The following is a 26582-nucleotide window of genomic DNA, read 5'->3' as shown; positions in this document are numbered from 1 at the left end:
TGTCCAAAAAAACTAAAATCAGTTCGAAAACACTAAAAATAAATCTTTGCAAACTCCTTTTTACCTAAATTGCAACTTTAAAAATACAACAACATATTTCCAGGTTATCAGACAGGATTGCGTCCCTTTGCAAGTTGAAGCACAAAACTTATCAAACCAAATCGACCAGTTATCCCCAAACCAAAGCAATGGTGAACCATCTACTATAGATGATGTTGGTCAACTACAAACTGCATCAAAAAATGTGGAGGATAAAATAACACAGAGACAGGTAAAAAAAGGGTTAATGTATTTTTATGCTTATTTTGTTTTTTTTGGAAATTTTATGCAAAATCCTAAAATGTGCGTTTAAATCAATGTTTTTTTACACCCTTGGTCAAGTTTTTAAACTGTTTTTTTTTGTAATAGTTTAAGCATTTTATAAAATGGTGTGTGAAACAATAAAGTTGTTCAAAGCTGCTACAAGGGAGGGCTACAAGTGTACGTGTCCTTGGGCAAGACATTTAACGCCAATTGCTCTAACCCAGTGGTCACTAATAGGTTGTCCAAATTATCAGCTATACATAAAAATAAAAAAAATAAATAATCACCCACAAAGTTACATACTTGGTAACTCGTAAGCTGGCACAAGGTGTATGGAACAGAACACCCGTATAGCCGTATTATAACGACTGTCATTGCCTTACCATGCGAGGATAAATAAGTTACATTCATTCAAATACTAGAATTGGTCTATAAAGTTTTTTATTTACAAAACTTACACCTACAGAGTGATTTGGACAATGCATTGTTAGCATTAGGCCAGCTACAACACGCAATAGAAGAGATGGTTAACTGGATGAAGCATGTTTCACAAGACTTGGATAAACACGATCAAGTAGTTGACAAATGTCCTATTAACCCAAGAGCTGTTGAAACTGAAATGTCTAAGCATAGGGTAAATTTTATACTGTTTTTGTCACATTTTATTACCTTTTTAAAAATTTATTGCATAATATTCATTTTCATTTTTGTATTAAGTCTATTGTAAAAGAAATTTTCAAAAAACTCATGAAACACCTGTTACTCTTGAAAACACCTTTAAAAAAATTGAGTCCAGCTTACATAAATAAAAGCTTTTAGATTAAAATCTTAATTTTTACAAAAACACATTTTTAGATCCTAAGTTTTTCTAAGCGAAAAAAATTGGATCCTGTGTTTTTCTAAACATAACTTTTTTATCCTTAATTTTTCATCTTTAGATCATGTATGAGACCATACAGTCCCAGAAAAGCACTTTGGATGGAATAACTATGACTGCTCTGAATCTGAGTGCCCAGCAAACTGATGAGTCAGCAGATTTAAACAAAGCAATTGAAAACATGAGTCAGCAATGGGATAGCCTTAACGAACAAGCCGATACTTTGATGCAAAAACTGAAGGAAAAATTAAATGAAGTTAGTATATGTTACTTCTGCTATCAGGCATAGTGTAAAAAATCTTTTAACGGCTCATCTGGTATGAAAAATGTAGTGTATTCCAACATTTCGTCTGCCATACAGCAGAACTTCTTCTTAAAGTTTTGCCGTATGGCAGACAAAACACACTTGTTTTTATACCAGATGAGCCGTTGAAAGATAATTTTTAAAAAGTTTGAATAATATTTTACAGTGAAAATTAATATCAGTGTAAAATAGCAGCAAAACAACGCTAGATAAAACATGCTAACAAGATTTGTTTAAAGGCTTTGTTTTGTTTAAAAATTCCTTTCACTTAAGTTTCATTTATATATATATATATATATATATATATATATATATCTTTGTTTTTAGTACCTTTGTACACACCCCTACAGTCTAAAAATATCTTTACACCCACCCCTACAGTCTAATACCTTTACACCCACCCCTACAGTCCACTAATAGTTTTACACCCACCCCCACAATCCACTAATAACTTTACAGTCTAACCCTTTACACCCACCCCTACAGTCCACTAATAACTTTACACCCACCCCTGCAGTCTACTAATAACTTTACACCCACCCCTACAGTCTTACCAATGTGAAGAAGAGCTTAGTAACATTGAATACTGGGTTGATGAGAAAGAAGCGGAGATGAGCAGCTCCCTCTTCTTTGGAGGACTCCCTGAGACTTCCCAAGCGATGTTGGATGAACATCTGGTAAGAAGATTAACTTCTCAAATTTACCGAAAATCTTTTTATTTTTTTATAAGCATTTTTTTTTTTAGAACAGTTTTATGGGGCTTGAAGTGTTAACAAAAAAAATTGTCAAAAACGGCAAAAAAATTTCAAATTTTGTAACATAAGCAATTCAGAACTGTACAGAATACGATAATAACAATATACAATATTTAAAAAAAAGATTATTAAAATAAAGCAGTTTTACAGAGTGTTTTTGTAAATGGTTTAATAACTGTATGTAAAGTGTTTAGAAACTGGTTTTTATGTCACAAACCTCAATCAATCTTTTAAATTATGAAAAATAGAAATTAAAATCTGTATAATATTACCAAGATTCCTGAATTACATTGCTGCACAGGCATTCATGAAAGAATTAGAGTTAAAGCAAGCAACATTAGATAACTTGGTTGAGGCGTACCATGTTAACGATAGAGGTTTGAAACGCAAGCTCGACGCCCTGCAGAAGGACGCGGAAATCAGAAAAGTAAGTTTATGTTTTTTTTCCGAAATATAGTAGGGTGGGGGGTATGGGACACTTTTTCGTTCTATTTTCTTGCCCATTTGGTCGTCAACAAAGAACATTCAAAGAATTATAAAACTGTATCCTTAAAACTCCCATAGACCGTTGTTAATTGTTTAAACACAATCAGGATATTTGGATATTATGTGCCTAAGATGTCTTGTCTTTCCCCATCCTACTATACAATTAATTTTAAAAATAGTTTTACATTGGAAGTGTTAATAATATAATTTTTTTAAGGTTTTGGGCCTTGTAACTGCTCTAACCTGGTGTTACCATTAAGTTATCTAAACTCAGCTTTAAACCCGGTATCTTACAGTTACAATAAACTTACCTTTACCACCAAGCTAAAATACAGCAATTAGTTTTTAAAAGAGTCAGTTTCTAAAAATGTCAAAAATCACAACAGACAAAATTAGAAGAAATGCGAAACGAAGCAAATACATTCCATGAGAATCTACAGAACTTTATGGGTTGGCTCGGTCAAGCAGAACAGTGTTTAGCCAACCGTAACGAAGTCCCGCTGAGTGTTTTGAAAGCAGAAGCGATCCAACAACTCTCACAGCACAAGGTGATAATTTATTTTCTTAACTCACTTTAAAAATTGATTTTTAAAAGCCAAATTACAGTTTTATTGCTCATAATATTCTTTTACTCTTTTTTTCTATGTTTTTCGGACATTTTTTTAAAGTTTTTTACATTTTTTTAATTTTTGATGTGTCCAATTTTTTCAAGTTTTTAATTTAAAAAAAAAAACTTTTAAACTTGTTTTAATTTTTTATTTTTTGTAAAATTATTTTCCAGGAGTTTGAAGAAGAGGTTCAAGGGAAGAGAGAAGAATTCCTCGAGCTCGATAAGCTTGGATCTCATCTTAAATATTTCTCACAAAAACAAGACGGAATTCTCATCAAAAACCTCCTGCTTTCTGTACATGCAAAGTGAGGAAATTTACAACATTTTTTTTGTAATTTTGGTTATTTATATTTTTAAAATGCTGATTTTTATTGTTATTTCTGTTCACAAACTTTTAATATAAAAAATGTTTTAAAATTTTTCCAATATTTTATTTTTGTTTATTTGTTACACTAATTTTTGTAGTTATTTTTTGGAAGTAAAATTTTATAGATTGTTACTTTAGTTCATAACCTTTTAAATATTTAGTTTTTACTTGTTTTTAAAAAAAGTTTGATTTTTTTTTTAGTTCTTTATTTATTTTACAAATTTTGTTGTTATTTTTTAAAAATGATATTTTATAAACCAAAATATTAATATTGCTATTTTTGTATTAAAACTAAATTTCATATATTTTTGATTGACAGGTGGGATAAACTGATGTCGGCAACTTCTGCTCGATCTTCAGCTGTCAACGAGCTATACAAGAAGTCTATTCAGGTGGGTTTCGGGTTCAAAGCTCGATGCCGCTACCATTAATATGTGTGTGTGTGTGGAAAACCACAATATGATGATTTAAAAAAAAAGTTTAATAAGAAAATATTCTTTACATTTTAAGATTTAATCTAGTTTAGTTTCGTATTTATTTAGGTCTACCGTTTACATAGAATTCTAAAGTTGCCTGCCGTGTAAGAATAATAAAATTTATTCATAAAAGGTCAGAAAACATTTGTGTTAAATCACATATGTTAGTAATTTGTTTTAGTGTATTTATGTGAACTTAAGCGATTTTTAATTCAACACCCGGTTAAAATTTTGTGTAAAAATATTTTTTAGTTCCACGATGGCTTAGAGAAACTGAGTGATTGGATTCATTCGGCAGAAGAGAAATTGGAATACCAGCAAACTAAGAGACATATTGAAGAACCTGGATCTATTAAAGCTGAAATGGATGAACATAAGGTTTTTTATGTGGTCTTGTAGAGTTTTGGTTAAGTATAAGTTAAAGCCAATAAAATAATATTTAAAAAATGTAACATTTTTTCCAGATTTTTTTAACTTTTAGTGGTAGGTTCAAAATTAAAAAAAAAGTCAGTAAAAAAACTAGTATTTATTGTTAAGTTTAAATCAGTTATTTTATTTTTTTAACTTCTATCTTTTTCTTGTCGAAATCATTTATAGAACATATTGTGTAAAACAAATTTCCAATCAGTGGAACTTGTTTTCTTATTTTTACAAATGTGTTTTTTTTACCAGGAATTCCACCAAGCGTTAGCATCCAAGCAACCAGTATATGAAGCTGTAATGAGATCTGGTATTGCTCTTCATGAAAAAGCAGTTCTGGTTCCTGATAAAACAGACCTAGATGACAAAACCAGGAAATTAAAAGAGGAATGGACAGCTCTCAACAAGAAATCAGTTGACAGGTAAGAAATATAAAAACATGATTTTTTTGAAAAATGTTATATATATATATTTTTTTTTTGGGGGGAATTTAAAAAATATAAATTTCTTTAGTTTTAAAAATGTCATTCTTTTAATAACAGAAACTTATTTAGAATATGTTTTAGAATATGGTCTTAATTTTCATTAAAAAAGTTTTTTTGGGGGGTTTAAAACATAATTTTTTTTTAATAAATGAATTTTTTTACGTTATATTTTAGAATACTGTCTCAATTTTCTTTAAAAACATAACAAATTTTTACTTCCGATAATTTTAACATTCTATCACTTCAACATAGGAAACATAGACTAGAAGAGTCGTTATTATTTTCCGGTCGTTTCCTCGATGCAATTGAATCCCTCATACAATGGTTGTCACATATTGAACCACAATTAAGTAAAAATGTATCTGTACATGGAGATATACATACTGTGGAAGCACTTATGGAAAAACATAATGTAAGTTTTTTGGTGTTTTTTCCTTTTTTAAATGTAATGTAGGTTCGTTTTTTTTTGTTTTTTTTTCACTATTTTTCACATATTGTTTTTAAAAAACGTTTTAGTTTTTGCTATTTTTTACTTAATTATTTTGACTTTTGGAAATTCTTATATATTATATAGAATAGTTTTTTTTTATGGGTCTAAACTCTAGTCTAGATTTGCTCTTTTGGGGTTCGACTAACAGACAAAAGTCTTGTCACATAGATGTTTTATTCTAAAGAGACTGCGGTATAATGTATAACAAAATTAGGTGTTAAACTTGCATTCAAAAAGAGTTTAGAAATAACAGTTTCGGAATTAGTACTAAATAACCTTAAAAGGAAATAACTTAATTATATTTAATAGGTTTTACGAAACGAACTAACAGCACGCCATGCAAACGTGAAAGCTTTGCAAGAATCGTTTGTTCACGAAAGAGCTGATTCGTGGGTTAACGACCAAATGCAGGTACGTGAATGTTTACTTGCAGTAATCAAGAGGGGAAATTTACACTACTTTTTATTTATAACTGTTCCCAAAAATAGGAAATTCCGAAAAAAAAAACAGTCTAAAAAAATTTTTAAATTTGTTTAATTTCGCTCTTTATCATATATTTGTCAGTTTTTATTTTGTTTAACAAAATTAAAAAATATTTTTTTTTTATCAGGAATTAATCCAGCGTTGGAATGAAGTTGCTGAGCTTGTTAAATACAAACAAGGAAGATTGGAAGATGCTCATAAGCAGGTAAGCAGATAAACCTGTATTTTATGAGGGTGGAACTTTTAATGGGATATGGAATACTGGCTTATTTGTCTTTAAAAACTGTTAACCAATACTCTGTTTCTGTAAAACTGTTAACCCCGCGGTTCCCAAAGTGGGCGCCGCGGCGCACTAGTGCGCCGACGCAACTCGTCAAGTGCGCCGTGAAAATTTGCAGAAACATTTCCAATTTAGCATGGTCGAGATAATTGATTTGTATTAATATTTTATTGCAATATAAATTGTTGTTTTATATAAAAATCCAACGTGTTTGTTTAATAATAAAATTTAAAAAGTTTGTTTTCGCATTTCTATCTGTACAGTAGATTTGTATATTACGTAACAATGCCAATTATTTCTTTCGGTTTGCAATAATCATGTCCAGACTGTGGTACAACACTTTTCATATGCTTAAGTTTCATATGCTTAAACGAGCCTAATCTTAAAATACACGATAAAACTGTAAAAATGCGTTTTTATTTCTAAGACCTTTGGCTAAGTGCGCCGCAAACATTTTGAATAGCTCAAGTGGCGCCGGGTGAAAAAAAAGTTTGGGAACCACTGTGTTAACCAATACTCTGAGTCTGTTTCTTAAAAAACATAGGATTTTGTTTAAAAAGCTCACAACCTAATGTATTTTGGTGTATCTTACTGTAAGGTCTGGAACACAGTATCACAGCATAAGAGGATTCAAATACGAAGTTTGTTTTGATTTATTCTTTTTTTTTCTACAGGCCCAATTGCTCCAAACATCTGCTCATAAATTCCTGGAATATTTATCACAAGTTGAAAGTAACTTGTGTCTTACAAACAAACTTCCGAATGATGAATTTAAATTACAAGTAAGTCTAACCAAACTAATGTTTTAGTTGGACATTTAGCCGCAAAATGTAATTTAATCTTTTTCATTTTCACTACTTTGCGCAAATTTGCACAGAGTTTTCTAATTTATTTCAAGTTAATCCTTTCAAGTTAATGTCTGTGTGTCCTGACAATTAAAGACACCACTTTAAAGCGCAAATTTTAGCCGACAATGTTAGGAATCAAAGACTTTATAATAATGGTTTTAGTTTGTTTCATTTTTTATCATAACAAAATGTTTCAACCAAAAAAAAACAAGTTTTTTTCTTGAAAGGAGTTACGAGTGTCCCATCTCTCAATGACTTCTGAGTTAAAGATGAAAGAAGAAGAACTTTCCTCCATCATCTCTCTAGCTGAGTCCATCCTCCAGCAAGCTCATCCGGATGCGGTGACTCCTCTTCGCCAGCTCATTAAAGTCCTCCGGTTGAAATGGGGAGAGGTAAGGAGATTTTATTCAAAAAAGAAAAAAAAAATTTTTTTCTTTTAAAAGAAATTAAACAAAATTTAAGTCTTTTTCCTGAAATAAATCACCAGTTTTGGTATCCAAATAAAAAAAGATTTTTTCTCTCACAAAAAAAAAAAATTAAGATAAAAGAAATTAAAATAATTTTTAAACCAGAAAAAGAAAATGATATATTATTTTAAATAGTGAAACAATAAATGAAAACTTTTACCCAAAAAAAGATAAAAAAAGTTTTAAAAAAAGTTTTAAACTTTTTTCCTCCAGGTCCTCCAGAAGTGTGATGATCATGGAAGGAGCTTAGATGAGGCAATTTCTCGCTTGGAAGAGGACATGCTCCGAATGGAGAACCTCGGAAGATGGTTGGATGATGCAGAGAAGACTCTTCAGGATCGAGAGAAGCAACCAATTGACATCGAAAAAATTAACCAGTAAAAAAAAATTTTTTAAATGTTTTTTTTGTTTAATTTAAAATAAAAATTTAAGCTTTGTTTTATATTAAAAAAACATTTTATTGTTTTATTTTTTTTTAGAATTTTTGTTTTGATTATTGTAGTTAATCATTTAGTTTGAACTATGTTATAGCGGTGATCTTTTGATATCAAGGCAAAAAGTTATTCCTTTTTTATTTTTTAATTTAAAATTATCAAATATTGTCATTATATAATAAAAAATTACTAAATTGTAATTTTTTTATTTAAAAAGAATTATTTTATTATTATAAAAAAAACAAAAATTTTTTTCCACCAGCTTAATAGAAGAACACCAACAATTTCAAGACGAGATGGTTTCCAAACAACCAGAGTACGACAACATTGTTAGTTTGTATAGTAAGCGTAAACAAGTTAGACCGGCTAAGAAGGGAGAGAAGTCACCCAGGTCTCCACCAGGTAAGGGGGGGGGGTTTATTAAAACAATTTAAAAAAAAAAAATTATTTTATTAAATTTTTTGGGGGTTTAAAAGGGGGGTCGCGACACCCTAAACCCCCCTGGCTGCTCCACTTCATATATATATTGACTTGAATTTTTCCACCAGGCGAAACAGCGGACAGTGCTATGGAGATAGCTTGCGATAATCTGCATACACAGTGGCAGCGTGTGTGGTTTATTGCGCTGGAAAGACAACGAAAACTGCAAGAAGCAGAGGAGACAGCTCGTAGGGTAAGAATAAGCTTCAAAACAGTGTTTCCTAACTATTTTTAAACTCATTTCCAGTGTTTCCAACCGTTTTTTGTACCATGTAATTGCATTTTGCGGAAAAAAAATTAAAATCTTTATTGATTGTATTGTTTAAAAATAATTTTATAATTTTTAAATTTCTATAAATTAGTAAAGCATAAACTCTACCCAAAACTTTTGCCCGGATTTTTATTTAAAAAAATTTACAATTACAAATCAGTACTTTTAAAAATTTAACTTAAAAATAATTTAAATTATAAAAATTTGTAAACAAAAATCAAAAACAATTTTGTTAAAAAAGTTAAAAAAAAAAAAAATTTAAATTAAAAAAGAATGTTTTAAAATTTGTTTTTAGACATTGGAACTGAGTGACTTTTTATTTGATGCTTGGAGGAAGCGATATATGAAGTGGATGAAACATAAAAAGTCGAGGGTGATGGATTTCTTCCGCAACATGGATAAAGATGGAGATGGAAAAGTTACAAGACAACAATTTATTGACGGGATTCTTAAATCAAGTGAGTATTTACTTATATAGTAGGGTGGGGAAAGAAGGGACACCTTTCCATTCTATTTTCCCGTCCAATTTGATAGTAAACAAAAAACATTCAAAGAATTATAAAACTGTATCCTCAGGACTCCCATAGATCAATTTTAATTTTTTAAAACACGTTCAGGATATTTTGATATTATGTGCTAAAATTGTAAACGTTATAACATGAGAGTTCTGTTTTATATACCTTGTGTCTGCTTACGATAGGTAACTTTGTAAGTGATTTTTTTTCATATATTAATTTCTTTTTTTTTAGAATTCCCAACGGACGAGATGGAAATGTCAAAAGTTGCCGATATATTTGATCGTGATAATGATGGTTACATTGATTATTATGAGTTTGTGGCTGCTTTATATCCTACCAAGGAAACATACAGGCCGGAAACGGATGCAGATAAAATTGAGGATGAGGTTAGTGTTGTATATATTCCAGTATGTATTAGCTATATATAAGTTACATATTACACACATATATATATATAGTAGGGTGGGAGAAGATGGGGCCCATTTTTCATTCCATTTTCTCGTCCCATTTGGTAGTAAACAAAGAACATTCAAAGAAAAAAAAAAACGTATTCTCACGACTCCCATAGACCGTTGTTAATTGGTTAAAACCAGATTGGGATATTTGGATATTATGTGCCAAAAATGTCCCATCTTGCCCCACCCTACTATATATATTAACGGACAAACTTGTGAAAATGTAATTAACAAGGTACAGAAGAGATTCACATTAAATAAAATGTGTTATAATGACTGCCCATCTTTCATTCAGTTGTAAACAATAACTTTAACAGGTCCCCTCCAAAAAGAACATACATTATAAAAAGTAATGTACACTAATGCCTATGCATAATTAAAGTTTGCTGTAACTGATTAAAAAATCAAAAAAAAAATAATCCCCTACAAGGTAACATGCTGGCATAAGGTGTATGAAACAGAACACCCATGTTATAACGACTGTAGTTTTCCGGCCACGCGAGGATAAAGTAAGTTACATTCATTCATTCAACTATATTTTTTGTACTAGCATAATAATAACCTTATATTACAATACAGGTTGTGCGGCAAGTTGCAAAATGTACATGCTGTAAGCGTTTCCAAGTCCAGCAAATTGCAGAGAATAAATACAGAGTAAGTTTTACGTTTTTATCCAATTTTGAGATAATTTTGGCAACTATTCTCCATGTGTGTAGGCACGAGTCTTCTTAGGTAGACATTCTTACTGCATTATGATCAAGGTATATTGAAAAGCCTAATTTCAATTCCAGCCAAGAGCAATTGAGTGTTTTTGTTGTTATCAGCAAATTTTAATTTTTCGAGTTACCTGCTTTTTTTGCGTTTTAAATTTAAAAAAAAAAAATTTAAACTTTTTAGGATTTTTACTTTTTCGAAAGTAATGTGTATTAAAATGGAAAAACTGTAGTTTAAAACTGTTTTTAAACTGTTAATTCCATTCAAGCAATCATTTGATGTGATATATACTTTTAAAATCTCTTTTCTTCAGTCTTCAGAAAATGTTTTATATTATTAGCCATTTTGTTATTTTTTAAAAAAAATTTGTTTGTTAATTCTTATTTTTTTCCGAAACAAAAATTGTCAAAACGGGAATTAGCCTATTGCGCTGTACTTTGAAAAACTGGTTTCAGAACCACAGTTTTATTTTTGTTTTAAAACTGAGGTACAAAACAGTGGGTCACAGCGTCACTTCTGTTTTAAAAGTTAGGGTGAAGTTCCATTCCAGGCCCCCTAACATTTCATAGTTATAACTAAACCATAATTTCTAATACATTGGTATAGAATTAAAATTTGTATAAAAAATAAGCCGAAAAAAAAGACTATTTTACTAATTTTTTTCTACTAGGAAACACTTTTTTACGGAAAAATACTAGTTTACGAACTATAACATGCCTCACAACAGAACTAACGGTTATTTTTTTTCAGTTTGGCGACAACCAGCAGTTACGATTGGTCCGTATCCTCCGTAGCACAGTGATGGTTAGAGTAGGAGGAGGGTGGATGGCTCTCGATGAGTTTCTACTCAAAAATGATCCTTGCAGAGGTAATTTTTTCCTAAACTAGAAATTTTAATAAAAAAAAACAAAAAATTTTTTAGGAAAAATTTAAAAAACATTTACTCTTATTTTGTTGTTATGCGATAAAAGTATTTACTGTGTTTATTTTTAAATTTTTAAAAACTTTTCTCTGGTAAAAAGTGAAAAAAAAAATTAGGTTTTAACTAATTTTTACTTCATAATCTTTTCTTTTCAGCCAAGGGCAGAACAAATTATGAACTGCGCGAGAAATTTATTTTACCAGCTGGAGCGAGTCAGGCTATGACTCCATTTAAAACTAAACGAACTTCAACAGCTAGGTAAGGATATATTTTATCATTCACCTATGCAGTAGCTACCAAATAAAAACAATACATTTAAAAAAGTTTTTTTTTTATTTAAAAAAAATTTCATTAAGAATAATTTTAATTTTTAGCCGAACATCTACACCTGACAAACTATCATCACCAAAACGACAGATGTCTAAATCTCGTGAATCTCTCGTCAGTGTTGGTTCAACTAGAAGTTGCAAAGCAGGTTTGTATGATTCTAAAATTTGTCTAAAAAAAAAAAAACCAGTGGTCGATTATGTTTTTTTATCCAAATTTTTGGCCAAACAGAAAACATATCATCAAAAAAATAATCACCCGCAAAGTTGCATATGTGGTAACTCGTAAGCTGGCGCAAGAATATAAATCAAAACACCAAAATATATGCAAGGATGAGATATAGTATTTTATTTATCTCTTCGAAAACAAAAGTGAAGATTATATTATAATAAATAAAAAAAGTAAAAGTTATCATTCATTATTTTATCTTTGCAGGAAATGGCACGCCTTCTCCTGTCCATGAACCAAAGACATTAACATCATCAATACCTCGCAGCTCAATTCCCAAATCCACCACCCCAGCTCGAAAACGGCCGTCAAAGTTGCCTTCTCGTGAAAAAACCACGCCTAAGCGCTAAGAACTTGTCCGAATTTCCTTGTATTTCATTATCCGTGCTTTTAAATTTTTGTTTTGACATTGTATCTGAAACTATAGTTCTGAGAACCCATTTCAATTTGAATCTACTTTTATTTTACCTTATCTTACCTTTATTAATTATACGAGCAATTTTAACTGATTACTCAAAGCTCTAGCAGTGCTTGAGCAATTCCTTCATCAATTTTGCCTTTTTTTGAAACAGTTCACGTACCCATCTGTGATTTATATTCCTTTTACGAGCATTTGACAATGTTTTCGTTCTTAGATTTTTTCCTTTTAGCCGCATTTTTTTCGTTTTGGGCACGCGCGTATTGGTACTCTTTATATGAGTAAGCCTGAGTTTCTTATTGTCGTGTATTCTTTTATCTTAGCACCCAAGTAGTGTTGTAACGCCAATACCCAAATTAAATAAAGATACTGTGTGCAGTACCAAAAAAAACAAACAATTACGAATAAATTTTAATTTGCTTAGAAAATATGCTTTGTAATGACAGAAAAACGAAATTGATGAATATTTGTTTAGTAAACAGGAGTAACCATACTCTTAGTTGTGACAAACATTACAGCTGAAAGGTTTTACAGAGAACAACAAAACATAGTTTAAGCCTTAAGGTATAAAAACAGAGTAGGCCTATGTGATTATATTTGGAGAGAGACGAGTTTTGTGTGTCACACACTTATGTAATTCACGTCCGTGACGTACATTTAAGTTGTAAATTAGATTTTTCTTCAGCTTATAAACAGTAAACAGACAGAATAGCAAACCAAATAACATGATGTGTTGAAATGTTGTTTTAAATAATTTTAATCAATGTGAATCTGTCAACGGTAACAGAAACATTCTATTCGATTTCTAAGATTTCTATGGGCATTTTTTCTGTTTCTTTTTGTCACCCAGGTTTTTTGCTGGAATTTTAGCGAGGCGTCTTCAGCTGTTCTTCGAATTTTGTTCAATTTTGTAGTTAGATTTCGCTTTTAAGGGCGCCGGTTTGCAACTGTCTTTAATCGTAGGTTTATTTATGTATATATTCTTTATATTCTAGGATATAACGTACTGTATTTAGGTATTGAATTAAGGTGTATTAAGGAGTATCTAAAATACGTTTTTCTTAAAATTTGCTTACCAAAATTTCCGGCAATGGTAAAGAATTTTTACTACTAACCCCCGAACAAAAAATCCAAACTTTCCTACTAACGTATGTCCTAATCTGTATTGTCACAAAGAATTTGTCACTGTCCCAGTTTAATCAATTTAACATTACTGTTAAAGTGTTAAACTCTATGTACGTGCACTCTCGATATTTGAATTGAATTTAGCTGAACTTATTTAAATTATGCTGTTGTATATATTTATTTGAATCCGCTTTTGTTTTTAATTTGGTTTTGGTTTTTACTTGTATATAAGCTATTCCAGTGTAGAACATAAGTGAAGTCACAAATTTTTCAATTAGCTTTTCTAGTATATTCATGGGTGTTGTTCATGGGCCTCTCGGCTAACGACTAAATTTGTCAACCGTCTAAAATTTAGTTCGCCCATTTTGATTAACTAATTTCTAAAGCAGGTAATGCTCAGAAATTTAGTCAGCCGACTAAATTTTAGTCATAGGTTATAGGCAACTCATTTTGTAAATACTAATATATATAATATGTATATACATTTTAAATAGGAGGTTGGTTTATAATTAAGTTGTACTCAGTTGTACAAGTAGTAGAATCACCCATATTGCTGTTTGCCTTGGTTTGTGTGCTAAATCTGAATTATTTAAATTAAAATACTTGAGACCTCTTTTCCAACCTTGAGTTGAAGCAAATATACAAGAAGCATTATATATTGGTATTCTTTCGTTAATAAGGGTAAGAGTAAGTTTTTATTTTCAAGAGGAGAATTGTTCGAGAAAAATGTCTTTGTTTTGTGACTTTTGTACAATTTTTCACAGGAAAAGTTTTTTCAGTTTTGCCATGTTAAATCAATCACTATACAACGTTCTTATTAATATTGGCAACAGGAGAAAAAATCTAGTTTTACTGTTACAATATTCCAATTTAATTGTTAAGTTTTTTTAGGTAAAAAGTTTTATTATGCTACAATTAAGTTTTTTAAATAGTTGATGTTCATTTGAATTAATTTTTATCTGCCGTGTTACAATTATATTTTGGTTAGCTTTTCCCAAAAAAAGGTTTTCTAATATAGGCCTTTACCACAATTAATTTATTTTTAAATGGTTGCTATGTATGTGTGAGGTGTAGTATTCAAAACACAAAGTATCTGCATCGTATTGTTTCCCTAACAATTCTATTTAATCACCAGCCAAGTCATATTTATTTAATTCTTCATCTCTGTTTGTATTAGAGGAATGGAGTTACGTGTAGGAAACAAGTATAGACTTGGACGCAAAATCGGCAGTGGTTCTTTTGGAGATATATATCTAGGTAAAATGATTAATATTATGATATAAGCATGTATGATGTGTGTATCTTGTAGTAGGTATACTTGTTCTAGTTTTGTTTCAGGATTAATCATGTTTAAGTGTGTCAGAGATTTTGCAATGATATAATGTGTTGTATAGTGTGAGAATTAATGAATGCACTAAATTATAACATATTATGGTCCTCCTAATACATGGTAAAACATATGTTAAAACAAGCTATTAAGTAAAACCGTGCCCAATAGCTTTTTAATCGCTTTTTTTATTAGCAGGAAAATTTGTGTAACAGTTGAATAACATGTTTTTATCCTACGTACATTTTTAGTGTTTTTAATTTTTGTATGGCTTACAATTTGGACGCCCATAACATGAGTGACCACTGGCCTGGAGCATATAATTATACAACCTTTTTTTGTTTTAAACTTTTGTATTAGTTACAATTTGTTCAACCCATAAGTGACCACTGGATTTGGGCAGTTAATTACTGTTATGTGTATTTGGTAACTATTATATTGAATGTTTTCTTGCCTACAGGAACCAACATATCCACTGGTGAAGAGGTTGCTATAAAACTAGAATGTGTGAAAACCAAACACCCACAACTCCACATAGAAAGCAAGTTTTACAAAATGATGCAAGGCGGAGGTATGTGGTTTTTTGCAACTTTTTTATTTCTGAAAATTTTGCACCTTTTTTGTTTGAAAATTTTTAACAAAATGTCATGTCTAAAGGTTAAAAAAATACTCTCAAGATATATATAGACTTTGGAAGTAAACTTTTTTCAAATTCTTTTTTTCTTTTTTTATAAAATTTTATTGTTTTTTTCTTTTTTAAACTTTTTTCAAAAAAGTTCACATCAATTCACAAAGTTTCACCAATACGATTTTTTTAGTCGGCATACCCACAGTTAAGTGGTGTGGCGCAGAAGGAGATTACAATGTTCTTGTAATGGAGTTACTGGGACCAAGTCTTGAGGATTTATTCAACTTTTGCTCTCGAAAATTCAGCCTCAAAACAGTTCTACTGCTGGCTGACCAATTAGTAAGTACCCAGTGACCTAACTTTTGACAATTTAAGGTACCCAATACCCATTAGTTTTAAAAAATAAAAGTTGTTGCTGCCAAAAGCATAATTTTTTTCTTGTCACATTATTAGCCTTTATTTGGGAAGTAGACTGATCATGACTATCACCACTGTATTGTAGTGTTTATTTTAGTGTTTATTTTAAGACATGTTTGTGAAATAGGGTATTAAATTGTTTCTAGGTTTTTACTGGGTACTCATCGGTACTCTGATTTTTTCAGGGTACTATATATGCATACTTTGCATACCCATGTTAAGCGCCTGTAAGAGTATCATATACAAAAGGCTTAACCATTTTGATTATGTCGCAAAAGATAGCGCAGTTTGCTTTTTATGTCGTCACTGCTCACAGTTATTACTGCCTGGGGACTTAGAATTACTTCTTACGTCGTGTTCTTAGCTCTCTAGAATCGTTTGCAGCAGAATGAATAACTAAATAAAGCTAATGTTTTGATTTTATTATTTGAATAAAAAAGTGTTTACCTTACATAGCCTGACAGTTATGACGCATGGCTGAGTAATTGGTAAAGAAAACTAAACACAATAGTAAACAAACCATGTAATAACAGTGTGGCTATTGATTTCATATCAAGTGATCTGGTGCAGTGGTTCTTTATAAACTGCCAAGCCTTGTTATAATACAGCCTACCAATTTAAATTAGTAACTTTTTTATAAAAACTAACAAAAAAATTCCAGTATATTAATTTTTAAACTCTGTAAGAGCATTGACTAATATCATATTCACAATTTTTCCTTTAGATAACCTGAATTGAGTACATACAGAGCAAGAAATTCATTCATTTTTATACTACAAAAAATGCCACTATAATTTAAACTCCCTTCAAAGCCATTGACTAATGCCATGTTTACTTTTTTCCTTCAGATAAGCCGAATTGAGTTTATACACAGCAAGAACTTCATTCATTTTTATACTACAAAAAATGCCACTATAATTTAAACTCCCTTCAAAGCCATTGACTAATGCCATATTTACTTTTTTCCTTCAGATAAGCCGAATTGAGTTCATACACAGCAAGAACTTTATTCATAGAGACATTAAACCTGACAACTTTCTCATGGGTCTCGGAAAGAAAGGGAACCTCGTGTATATAATTGATTTCGGTCTCGCTAAGAAGTACAGAGATGGCCGTACACACCAGCATATTCCATACAGAGAAAATAAGAACTTGACTGGCACAGCACGATATGCTTCTATCAACACACATCTTGGAATAGGTCAGTTTTAGCAGTTCTTTAAGTTAAACTTATATTATAGTACTGTGGGTAAGATGGGACACATTTTGCACATAAAATTACAAATTTCCTTGATCGTGTTTTTAACAATTAACAACGGTCTATGGGAGTCGTGAGGATACGGTTTTATAATTCTTTGAATGTTCTTTGTTTACTACCAATTGGGACGAGAATAGAATGAAAAGGTCCCATCTTCTCACATTCTACTATAGTAGTCCTAAGACTGTTTTTAATTTAGGGATTAATCTATGTAGGTCTGCAGTGATTATGTAGTACTACCGTTTAGAAGTATTTATTCTAAAAACTGTTTGTTACATTTTATAAATTGTGCACATTTTTGGAATTGGTATATATATATATATATTAGTTTTGGGGCTAGCAGGAAATGCACATAAAACACTTACATTGAATAGAAAAAAATTCTGTATTAAGTGATAGGTCTTTTTTAAAATCTATTTAATTGTAAATTTAGGTTAATAGGCTGACTGTAACCTACTTCCCAAGTTCTCTTACATACCTAAGGACTGACCTATATAGAATACAAAGTGTGATTTTGTAGAAAACGGTTTCTTAAACTAGTAAATGTACCTCTAGTTAACATTATGGTTTATTTATGTAAACGAATATTCAACAAATTTATACACAGTATAGAGTGCGGGTACAATTGGTACCTTTTATGAGTTTGTGAGCTATATTAAGTAGCTGAGTATTCTAGGGTCCAGCCTTTTCAAGACTGGTTAAATTACTCTGAGAACATAATTAGCCCTTGTCGACATTCTATTCCTATTGTAACTGTCAGGTAGACATTTTTTCAATACAGCATAGCCAGTTCAGTCAAAAGGTCCAATTTCAGCATGTTACATTAACTCATTGTAATCTACAACATAGTCACACCAGGAAAACAATTATCCCAGTTCAATGTACCTTTTAGGTCTGTCTAAATTATAACTTTGAGTAAAACTGCCGTTGTTTAATCTAAATTGACTTGAAATTGGTTTGTGTGGTTAATTTTTCATGTCTGAAAAGCAAACTTACAATTTAGACAAATTTACTATACAAACCTATTATTATGAACTTGTGGGTTATAATTTATACTTATGTATTGAAAGTAAGAGTATGATAATTTGTAGTAAATGACAAATGTGTTCAAGTTAAAAGCTGCTTTAAAGTGTAAATGAATCTGTTGAATAACTTTTAATAAATTCCACGAATCTGACCCGGTGCTCATAGAGTTGAACGATTCTTGTGTAAAGAAATACAGTAAGGATCTGGTGCTACGAAAATGTAACAAACAAAAAAAAAACAAGTCAAAACCAATAAACAATTATTATATTAGAGAGATATATTTCTCCTAAATGACATTGTCAGTCTCCTTTTAAAAAAATTAAAATACAACATTCTATTTGAAAAAGATACTGACGATGCCATTTAGGTGAAATATATATCTCTTATACAACAAGTGAAGTGGTTGGACTGGATTTTTGTCTGTTACGTTTCGTAGCACCAGATCCTTACTGAATCTGTTGAAAAACAAAGAACATTTCATGAAAATTTAAACAGAATAATTTCCCCTTAATTGTCGTTCAATTTAAAGAAATTCCGTTTGACCTTTGGCACATAAATCAGATTTACTTGACCCTCCTTCCTGTAATGCATTGATTAAATTGAATTGGTGGCCCAGTTTATTACTCGAGGCACAATAACAATTAACTTGGTTAGCCCATGGACTGCTTCTTAAAAATCTTTTAAAAGACATACCAACTTTTTGTGTTTTGAAATTGCTGGTACCTTTATATCATTCACATTTGATCAGTTATCAACCTGCAAATTATTTTGATTTTCCACAAATTTTGATTTTTTTACAAATTCTGATTTTTCCTCACATGGCGTGGCATTGACGATCATTTTATCACCGGTATTCTGATTCATACATCTTGTGCTGTATAATGTGAAATGAATTTAACAACTTTAACATATTAGTCAGGTTGAAAACCCTCCTAGATTTAAAGGTCATCTGTGACCATCTTTCTCAAAATAGTTTACTGTTCATTGTCCTGTACTAGAATGCAATTCAGAAAGAATGCTCTTTTTTCACATAAAAACAGCTGTATATTTCTTATTAAATGTAATAAATGTGCATCTTTTTGCAGGCTACACAGTCTGTATCTATTTACAAAGGCACAAATAAAAACACTTGAATGTAGCATTAAAAATTACCAATAATTTTTAATTTCCACACAGCTAATCAGAACCTGCATACTTCACTTTTCTGAATTAAACACTGTTTTCTACAGAGCAAAGTCGTCGAGATGACTTAGAATCACTCGGTTACATTCTCATGTATTTCAACCTTGGCACACTCCCATGGCAGGGGCTCAAAGCGGCAACGAAACGACAAAAATACGAACGAATCAGTGAGAAAAAGATGTCCACCCCCATTGAGCTGTTATGTAAAGGACACCCTTGTAAGTACAATGCTTTTTTTGTAACCTAGGATTTAGACAGCTGTTTTTAAATATTTTCTAAACCTGTACCTTGATATTATACTTTAAAACATAACCTTAAACTTATATAATTTTAAACAGATTAAAAATTATTCGTTATTTACATTTATTTGGAATAAAATAATAATATATAAACTTTTTTTTCATTCTTCTACAAACATCTAGTAAAAACTGCAAAAATGCAGCAAATTGTTTAATACTAATAATAACAATAGTTATTTATTAGTAAGTGTAACACAAATCTATATACAGTAGGGTGGGGGAGATGGGACACCATTTTATTCTATTTTCTCGTCCCATTTGGTAGTAAACAAAGAACATTCAAAGAATTATAAAACCGTATTCTCACGACTCCCATAGACCTGTGTTAATTGTTTAAAACACGATTAGGATGTTTCGATATTATGAAGTTGTCCCATCTTCCCCTACCCTACTATAACTGTATCAATATTGATTTGAATTTAACGAACATTTTGCCCGATTTACTAGCAGGTCTGTTAATGTTTAACTAATTGTGTCTTTTTTCTTAAAGTGGACTGGCATAAAATTTAATTGCTGTTCTTTAGGGTGTTTACATAGACAGTTGCTTAGAGCTGCATAAATAATGCATGCCATGCTAAAATCTTTTACTCCATTGTGGGCATTTAAGTGACAAAAATACTGTGTGTGTGTTGTAGCATAAAGAGTGTTTTATTGGTAAAAAGCTTGTGCTTTTCCTAAATGACATAGGTTTTTTTAAATGTTGCATATTTGAATTTCTGTTTTGATTTTAAACTTTGAAATGTTAACATATGAAATAAGTTGTGTGAAAAATCTTGTGCGTTATTCGATAAAAAAGATATATTTTACGTAGTCAAGTGCCATTGCTCAGTGGTAAAGTACTTGCATTGTAACCGAAGGGTACTGGGTTTAATGCTCGATTCTGATACTTTCAATTTATACAAGTATCAATTTCAATTTTTTTCAATTTATACGAGTAAATAGGCTTATACAATTAAATTGAAACCTATTATCATATTACATTCTTAAAACTTTGAAATTAATAAATGAAAATGTGGAAGTAAAAAATGCAACACAGAATACAGTACCAGCAAATTACCATTGACAGCGTATGTCCTTGGGCAAGACACTTAACAGACATTGCTCTAACCCAGTGGACACTAACGGGTTGTACTCGTAGCACTCTAGGTGTTAATGTAATGAACCAACTCTGCCAAAAACATCAGGTCTTATAGCATGCCACGCTGTAGGACCTCACATACATAAAATATAACCAAATGAGCAACAATTAGAAATTTTCATATTAAGAAAAATTAAAAGTAAAAAGAATTTGTTTTGTTTTTAATTATTCTAATATATAATATATATATATATATATTTTTTTTATGAAAAAAATTAATAACATCTTATTTTAATTTTTAGCTGAATTTGCCACCTACCTAAACTATTGTCGGTCGTTGCGGTTTGACGATAAACCTGATTATTCCTACCTTCGACAACTATTCCGCAATCTCTTCCACAGACAAGGCTTCACCTATGATTATGTGTTTGACTGGAACATGCTGAAATTTGTAAGCAATTTTTTTACTGCAAATACTTGTATGTGATTTTTAATTTGTTACTTTAAATTTTAACTGCGATATATTTCGTACATTTGGCCCTAATATAGCACCTATGTTGTTGGACAATTCACATATTTTTTACAAATTATGGTAGGGTGGAGAAAGATGGGACACCTTATCATTCTATTTTCTCGTCACATTTGGTAGTAGACAAAACAAAATTCAAAGAATTATAAAATCGTATCCTCACGACTCCCATAGACCGTTGTTAATTGTTTAAAACACAATCAGGATATATGGATATTATGTGTTAAAGGTGTCCCATCCTCCTCCACCCTACTATATGACGTTTTTTTTAATTCCAGGGCAACCGTAGCAGTACCGACGATGGAAAAGATCATCGTACATCTGCTAGTAGAGGATTGGTAGGTTCTAGCGCTACAAGGCAAGCCTCCACTCAAAGTAAGCATTGTGTACTGTAATATGATTGTTGTTTTTTGAAACCGAAACTATGACGTGTTTTACCGTAGCGGTATTTGCCTATGACGTAACAATGGTGCCAAAACACGCAAATGCATAGTGCATTTTTGTGGCTTTTAAAATAACACGGTGTTTACTAGACACAGATTCTATTTTCTGCGGACAAAAACTTCACTGGTCCAACCGATTTTTAACAGCTACTTTTTATGTTTGACTGATATATAGTAGGGTTGGGGAAGATGTGACACCTTTTCATACCATTTTCTCCTTCCATTTGGTAATGAACAAAGAACATTCAAAGAATTATTAAACCGTATCCTCGCGACTCCCATAGACCTTTGTTAGTTGATTAAAACACGATCAGGATATTTGGATATTATGTGCTAAAGGTGTCCCATCTTCCCCCACAGTATTATACCTTAAAACAAGGACAGTATGACAGCTTAAGCCAACTACACAGTCCAGTTTCGACATATAAAAAAAAGTCTGTTTTTGAAACAAAAATAAAGCTGGTAAAAGAAATGCCAAATAGACTGTTTTTAAAACAGAAAAACTGGTCGTCAGACAGAGCAGTACAATGAGCAAAGCAAAATCTAAAGTCTCGTCTTGGCTTACTTCCTCTGTCGTTTTGCACCCAAAGAAACTCTCAGTAATTAGCAGTAGCGGTGCAGAGGCAGTCAGGGAAACAGTGACGGTACGTAGTGGATGATTGTCAGTATACTGCACAATTATAAGTCAAGCAATAACTACAATAGGCATAGCAGACAGTGAGTATTGATTTGACCAGATGTCGTTGTATTTACAGAAATCTAAGTCAATGTCCAAGCAAGATTCGTTCGCGCTCGCGAGCGAAAAAACTTGTGAGTACCACACGGTTTAATAGCTGGCAGTTAGATTAGGTTAGGTTTTAATTGGAAAATTTTGTTTCTTTCTAAAGATGGCGATAACGTGTCTTGCATGAAGTCTCATATATCTCATGCTCATTTATCCGGGAAATCAGGAAAGTCGCCTTTTTCTGGCAAGTTACCTGGTGGCAAAAATACGAAGTACTCGCACAGGCCCACTATGGGAAAATACGTATCACCACAGTTGGAAGGCTCTTGCATACGCTACCGTACACCTCTAAGCACCAAGCTGACGCCCGTGTCACGTCCCAACTCTAGCCCATTGACCACTGAAAGGGATGAAAGAAGTCCAAATACATATGTGAAAGCCCAGCACCCGCAACTAGGCGGTAAACTAAAAGTGGAAAAAGTGAAAATATTTTCTGCACCCGCACGAAGCACTACTGTGTGTAACTCTGGTAGGCACGATAAGCATCACGATTCCTGTCGTTCGGCATCGTCCTTCACAGAATGCGCCACTCAAAAGTACAACGACATCGTATACTACGCCGACGCATGGCCAAAAAATCGTACAAGATCGCCCAACGAACCAAAATTGACAAACAAAGACATTTTAAAAGGCATAGCCACCAAATGCTGCGCCATCAGGACGCCACAGAAGAAAGACGCCACGCTACAACCCACCAAAGTTCAGATAAACGTCCCAAAGCCCAACAAAAGTCAAAACGCGCTAGCTTCCTACCAAAACCGCCTGTTTACCCGTTCAATCAATAGGCCCCAAGCCCCAGCGTGTAGCGTTATAACCCCTACCCCAAAAACCCCCAAATCTCCAACCAGAAAAGTCAGTTTCGAGCAAGCCCTTCAAAAATCCGTAGCCGAGTCGAAAAGTGCATGCCAGGCCAGGAACGGTTTAATAATGATGTCAGGGAACAGCATCCACAAGGAATCAGTCTTAGAGTATTTGAGGCAGTTCTTACACAGTAAGCTTTGTAACAATTCAGGCCAGTATATTAAACCAGCCGATACGTTTTTATACGGGCCTTTAAACATTTCTTCAAAAAGTTGTTTTAATAATAAAAAAAACAGTCTTTTCTTTCTGTATAAACGCTTTGTATAAGAATGTTTGCTAGTATATTAAACAAGCCGTCTGTCCGATCTATACCAGCCGTAAACATATTTCTCCAAAAAAATGCTTTAAAAAATATATATATATTTTCCTTTTGCGAAATGATTTACTGACTCCTGTATTCAACAGATGCGACTGGAAATCCCTCCAGCAGACCGCTATCCAGGGCCGAACGTGAGCGCCGAGTGAGTGCTCGCCTGCACAGAGGGTCCGCTGCCAATACCCCACACGACTATAGCAGCTCAAGAACCCAGCCACAAGTAAGTTAATTACTTTATCTTGGTGTTGTGAAAGCCAGCTGAAAGGATTCTGTCATTCGAATGTCATCCCCATGCGCGCTGTCCGTTTCCGTATATAGAAACAAATTGGCTTCTCCATTTTTTTCTTATAGTAAGGGTGGGGGAAGATGGAACACTGTTTCATTCTGTTTTCTCGTCCTATTTGGTAGTAAACAAAAAAAATCAAAGAATTAAAAATCCGCATCCTCACGTCTTCCATAGACCGTTGTTAATGGTTTAAAACACGATCAGGTCCCAGGATATTCGGATATAGTATGCTAAAAGTGTCTCATCTTCCCCCACAGTACTATATATTTATTTGTATTTTATGTATAAGTATAAATTCTCCACTTATTCGTTGCTGGTTAAATTTAATGTATAGTGGGGTTTACTTTTAAATGGAACGAGAAAATAGAAAGAAACGGTGTCCAGTCTTTCCCACCTTACTATATATTGTTATTGGGACATTGCTCGAACCAGCTGTTTCTGACCATCAATAATGCAGTTAACAGTCGTTAAAACGTCCTATAGTTAACGCTTAAAGTAGACTTGATTTATGAATGTCAGTTCAAAAGCGCATAGTAGGTTAGGGTAAGATGTTCCATGTTTTTATTCACTTTTATCTTCATTTTAATAGTAAACAAATGATACAGAATTATATACCCGTATCTCCACGGCTTAAAAAAACGTTGGTAATTATTAAAAACTCGACAAGGTTCGTAAAACAGAACACTCGTTGACTCGTGCTATAACGGTTGTCGTTGCCCCGTCACGCGAGGATAATTTAGTAACGTTCATTCATTTATTACCACAAACATCCTGATTGTGTTTTAAACCATTAACAACCGTTTACGGGAGTCTTAAGAATACGCTTTCATATTTCTTTTTTTTTGTTTACTGCTAATTGAATGTTCTTTGTTTATTGACAAATGGGACGAAAAATAGAGTGAAAAATTGTCTCATCTTCCCCCACCCTACTACTATATATACATTAACATGTACGTTACACGATTACAGCAATCCGGCGGTCCCAGTGGTGCAGGTACATCGAGCATGAGACGAGACACAGGTTCAGCTGCTGTACAAGATGACACAGCTCGTGGTGGGGTCAGTCGGTCGCTCAAGAAATGATCGTCCACCCACCATCGCCGCCTTTTAATCTCCGACCTCATATAGGCACGCGCACGAGTATTTTACCATTCCTTTTATTTCTCATATACATCAGCTAAGCATTTACGAGCGGGCTTAGCGTGTTGCCACGGCCCGCCAAATTACGTGACTATAGTTGAAAAGTCACCTCTTCCCAGTTCCCTATTACGTTATGACGTGTTAAGAGTCCTGTTTGCCCACCGTTGTAACGTTTTGTACATTTAGGTGTTTTATAGGTTTCAATTGCTTATAACGTTTACCATTTACGAACACGCCGAGTTTCTCTGTAATTTAACAAACCCGTCGATTTAAACGTACAAGTTCGCCTTGTTATTTATAGGTAATTCAGTGTAACTCTCCACAGTAGTACCTAATTGCCTTAATAACAGCCACAGCCGCAATGGCTAGCTATATAATCACAAAAATCTAAGACAACAATCTGCGTCGGCAATTGGCACATACTAGTTAGCCGTACCACAGCACCCACTAAAACAGTATAACATGATTCCGTTTTGGGCCACAATTGCTTCTGTTGTTTCTCGCGCCTGTATATGAAGGCCTGTGACACTGTGTTTTCACTCAGTTATTTTTTAGAGCCCGTTTTTCTTAACAAAACAATTCTCGCATTTATGTACAGGGCAGAAATCGTTACACACTGGATTTTAAAACACATCTTAAGTTGTTTAACGGGTAACAGTTCGGATATTAGACAATATTATTTTTAGCATGCTACTTTGTTTTTTTGCGTTTAAATAAAACACTTTTATTACATAAAACTTTCGTGGTCGATATTTTACAATAGAATAGAAGGATATTATGAGCCCAAAAAAGTGACCGCTAGATGCCACCATCGAGTTACGGGATCTTTCATATTATCAGAGTATACTAAACTTGTTGAACACGTTAGTGGTCATATAGATCCTTTTTCGTCGAACATTTGTTCTTGGCTTTGTTGTTGTTGTTGCTGATAGGGCGATTATTTTCCGCACTTATCCTAATTCTTAATTCTAGCATTTTTCTTTAATCTCTTGATTGAAATCAAATCGTAATATATATTTATAATTTTTAGACTGAATTTTTAGATTTAAAACCGCACGATGAGCGATTAATTAACGATTACTTTCCTCATGCACTTTACATAGCGGAAACACTGTCTGGAGTTTGGCCTTGGCGGGGAACGACGGCAAGCGACAAGCGTGTTGTATCTACACAACGATTCACGACTGAATCAAACTATTAGCATTTAAGTGGGGACGCATTAAATGCACTACTCTTATACCGTATTATCATTAATCGTAATTGAAACATTATTTTTAATTAAACATCATATGATTAATATTAACTTCTAACATTACCTATGTACTGCGTGATTACGGTTTGTCAAAATTCATGAAAACAAACGTTTTTAAGCGACGACAACTTTAACTAGTGTAAGTTTACAATAAACACATGGTACAGGAGTTGTACAAAGCGTATTTACACATATTCTTTACCAATCACTCAA

At 32.4% G+C, this 26582-nt stretch overlaps 3 protein-coding genes across 16 annotated transcripts in view; all 3 read left to right on the top strand.

Annotated features, from left to right (window-relative positions):
* LOC149734168 (microtubule-actin cross-linking factor 1-like) overlaps nt 1-12846 on the top strand; it is a 101729-nt gene extending 88883 nt beyond the window's left edge. For all 14 annotated transcript variants that reach the window (XM_089880776.1, XM_089880775.1, XM_089880780.1 and 11 more), the window contains 25 exons: nt 104-271; nt 770-937; nt 1242-1436; nt 2033-2161; nt 2541-2666; nt 3112-3273; nt 3507-3640; nt 4022-4094; nt 4431-4556; nt 4851-5020; nt 5336-5495; nt 5883-5984; nt 6184-6261; nt 7011-7118; nt 7412-7576; nt 7865-8028; nt 8348-8487; nt 8634-8758; nt 9132-9294; nt 9586-9740; nt 10389-10463; nt 11274-11391; nt 11601-11703; nt 11820-11920; nt 12208-12846. In XM_089880776.1, the coding sequence (XP_089736902.1) occupies nt 104-271; nt 770-937; nt 1242-1436; nt 2033-2161; nt 2541-2666; nt 3112-3273; nt 3507-3640; nt 4022-4094; nt 4431-4556; nt 4851-5020; nt 5336-5495; nt 5883-5984; nt 6184-6261; nt 7011-7118; nt 7412-7576; nt 7865-8028; nt 8348-8487; nt 8634-8758; nt 9132-9294; nt 9586-9740; nt 10389-10463; nt 11274-11391; nt 11601-11703; nt 11820-11920; nt 12208-12350 (3351 nt within the window). In that variant the 3' untranslated portion in view covers nt 12351-12846. The remainder of the gene's footprint in view (nt 1-103; nt 272-769; nt 938-1241; nt 1437-2032; nt 2162-2540; nt 2667-3111; nt 3274-3506; nt 3641-4021; nt 4095-4430; nt 4557-4850; nt 5021-5335; nt 5496-5882; nt 5985-6183; nt 6262-7010; nt 7119-7411; nt 7577-7864; nt 8029-8347; nt 8488-8633; nt 8759-9131; nt 9295-9585; nt 9741-10388; nt 10464-11273; nt 11392-11600; nt 11704-11819; nt 11921-12207) is intronic.
* Nucleotides 12847-14038: 1192 nt separating this feature from the next.
* LOC149734166 (casein kinase I-like) lies at nt 14039-25854 on the top strand. Its single transcript, XM_089880798.1, has 10 exons — nt 14039-14224; nt 14721-14800; nt 15331-15441; nt 15689-15837; nt 16888-17116; nt 19429-19599; nt 21061-21209; nt 21566-21662; nt 23781-23911; nt 24947-25854. The coding sequence occupies exons 2-10, from the start codon at nt 14725-14727 to the stop codon at nt 25058-25060; spliced, it is 1227 nt and encodes a 408-aa protein (XP_089736924.1). The 5' UTR covers nt 14039-14224; nt 14721-14724; the 3' UTR covers nt 25061-25854.
* On the top strand, nt 21669-23774 carry LOC149734167 (uncharacterized). The gene is made up of 3 exons (XM_089880799.1): nt 21669-22374; nt 22486-22540; nt 22618-23774. The coding sequence occupies exons 1-3, from the start codon at nt 22258-22260 to the stop codon at nt 23640-23642; spliced, it is 1197 nt and encodes a 398-aa protein (XP_089736925.1). The 5' UTR covers nt 21669-22257; the 3' UTR covers nt 23643-23774.
* Nucleotides 25855-26582: the final 728 nt, after the last annotated feature.

This window comes from Ciona robusta, chromosome 7 (assembly GCF_009617815.1).
Source record: "Ciona robusta chromosome 7, ASM961781v2".
Taxonomy (NCBI): Eukaryota; Metazoa; Chordata; class Ascidiacea; order Phlebobranchia; family Cionidae; genus Ciona; species Ciona robusta.
This window is presented reverse-complemented; position numbering and strand designations above follow the sequence as displayed.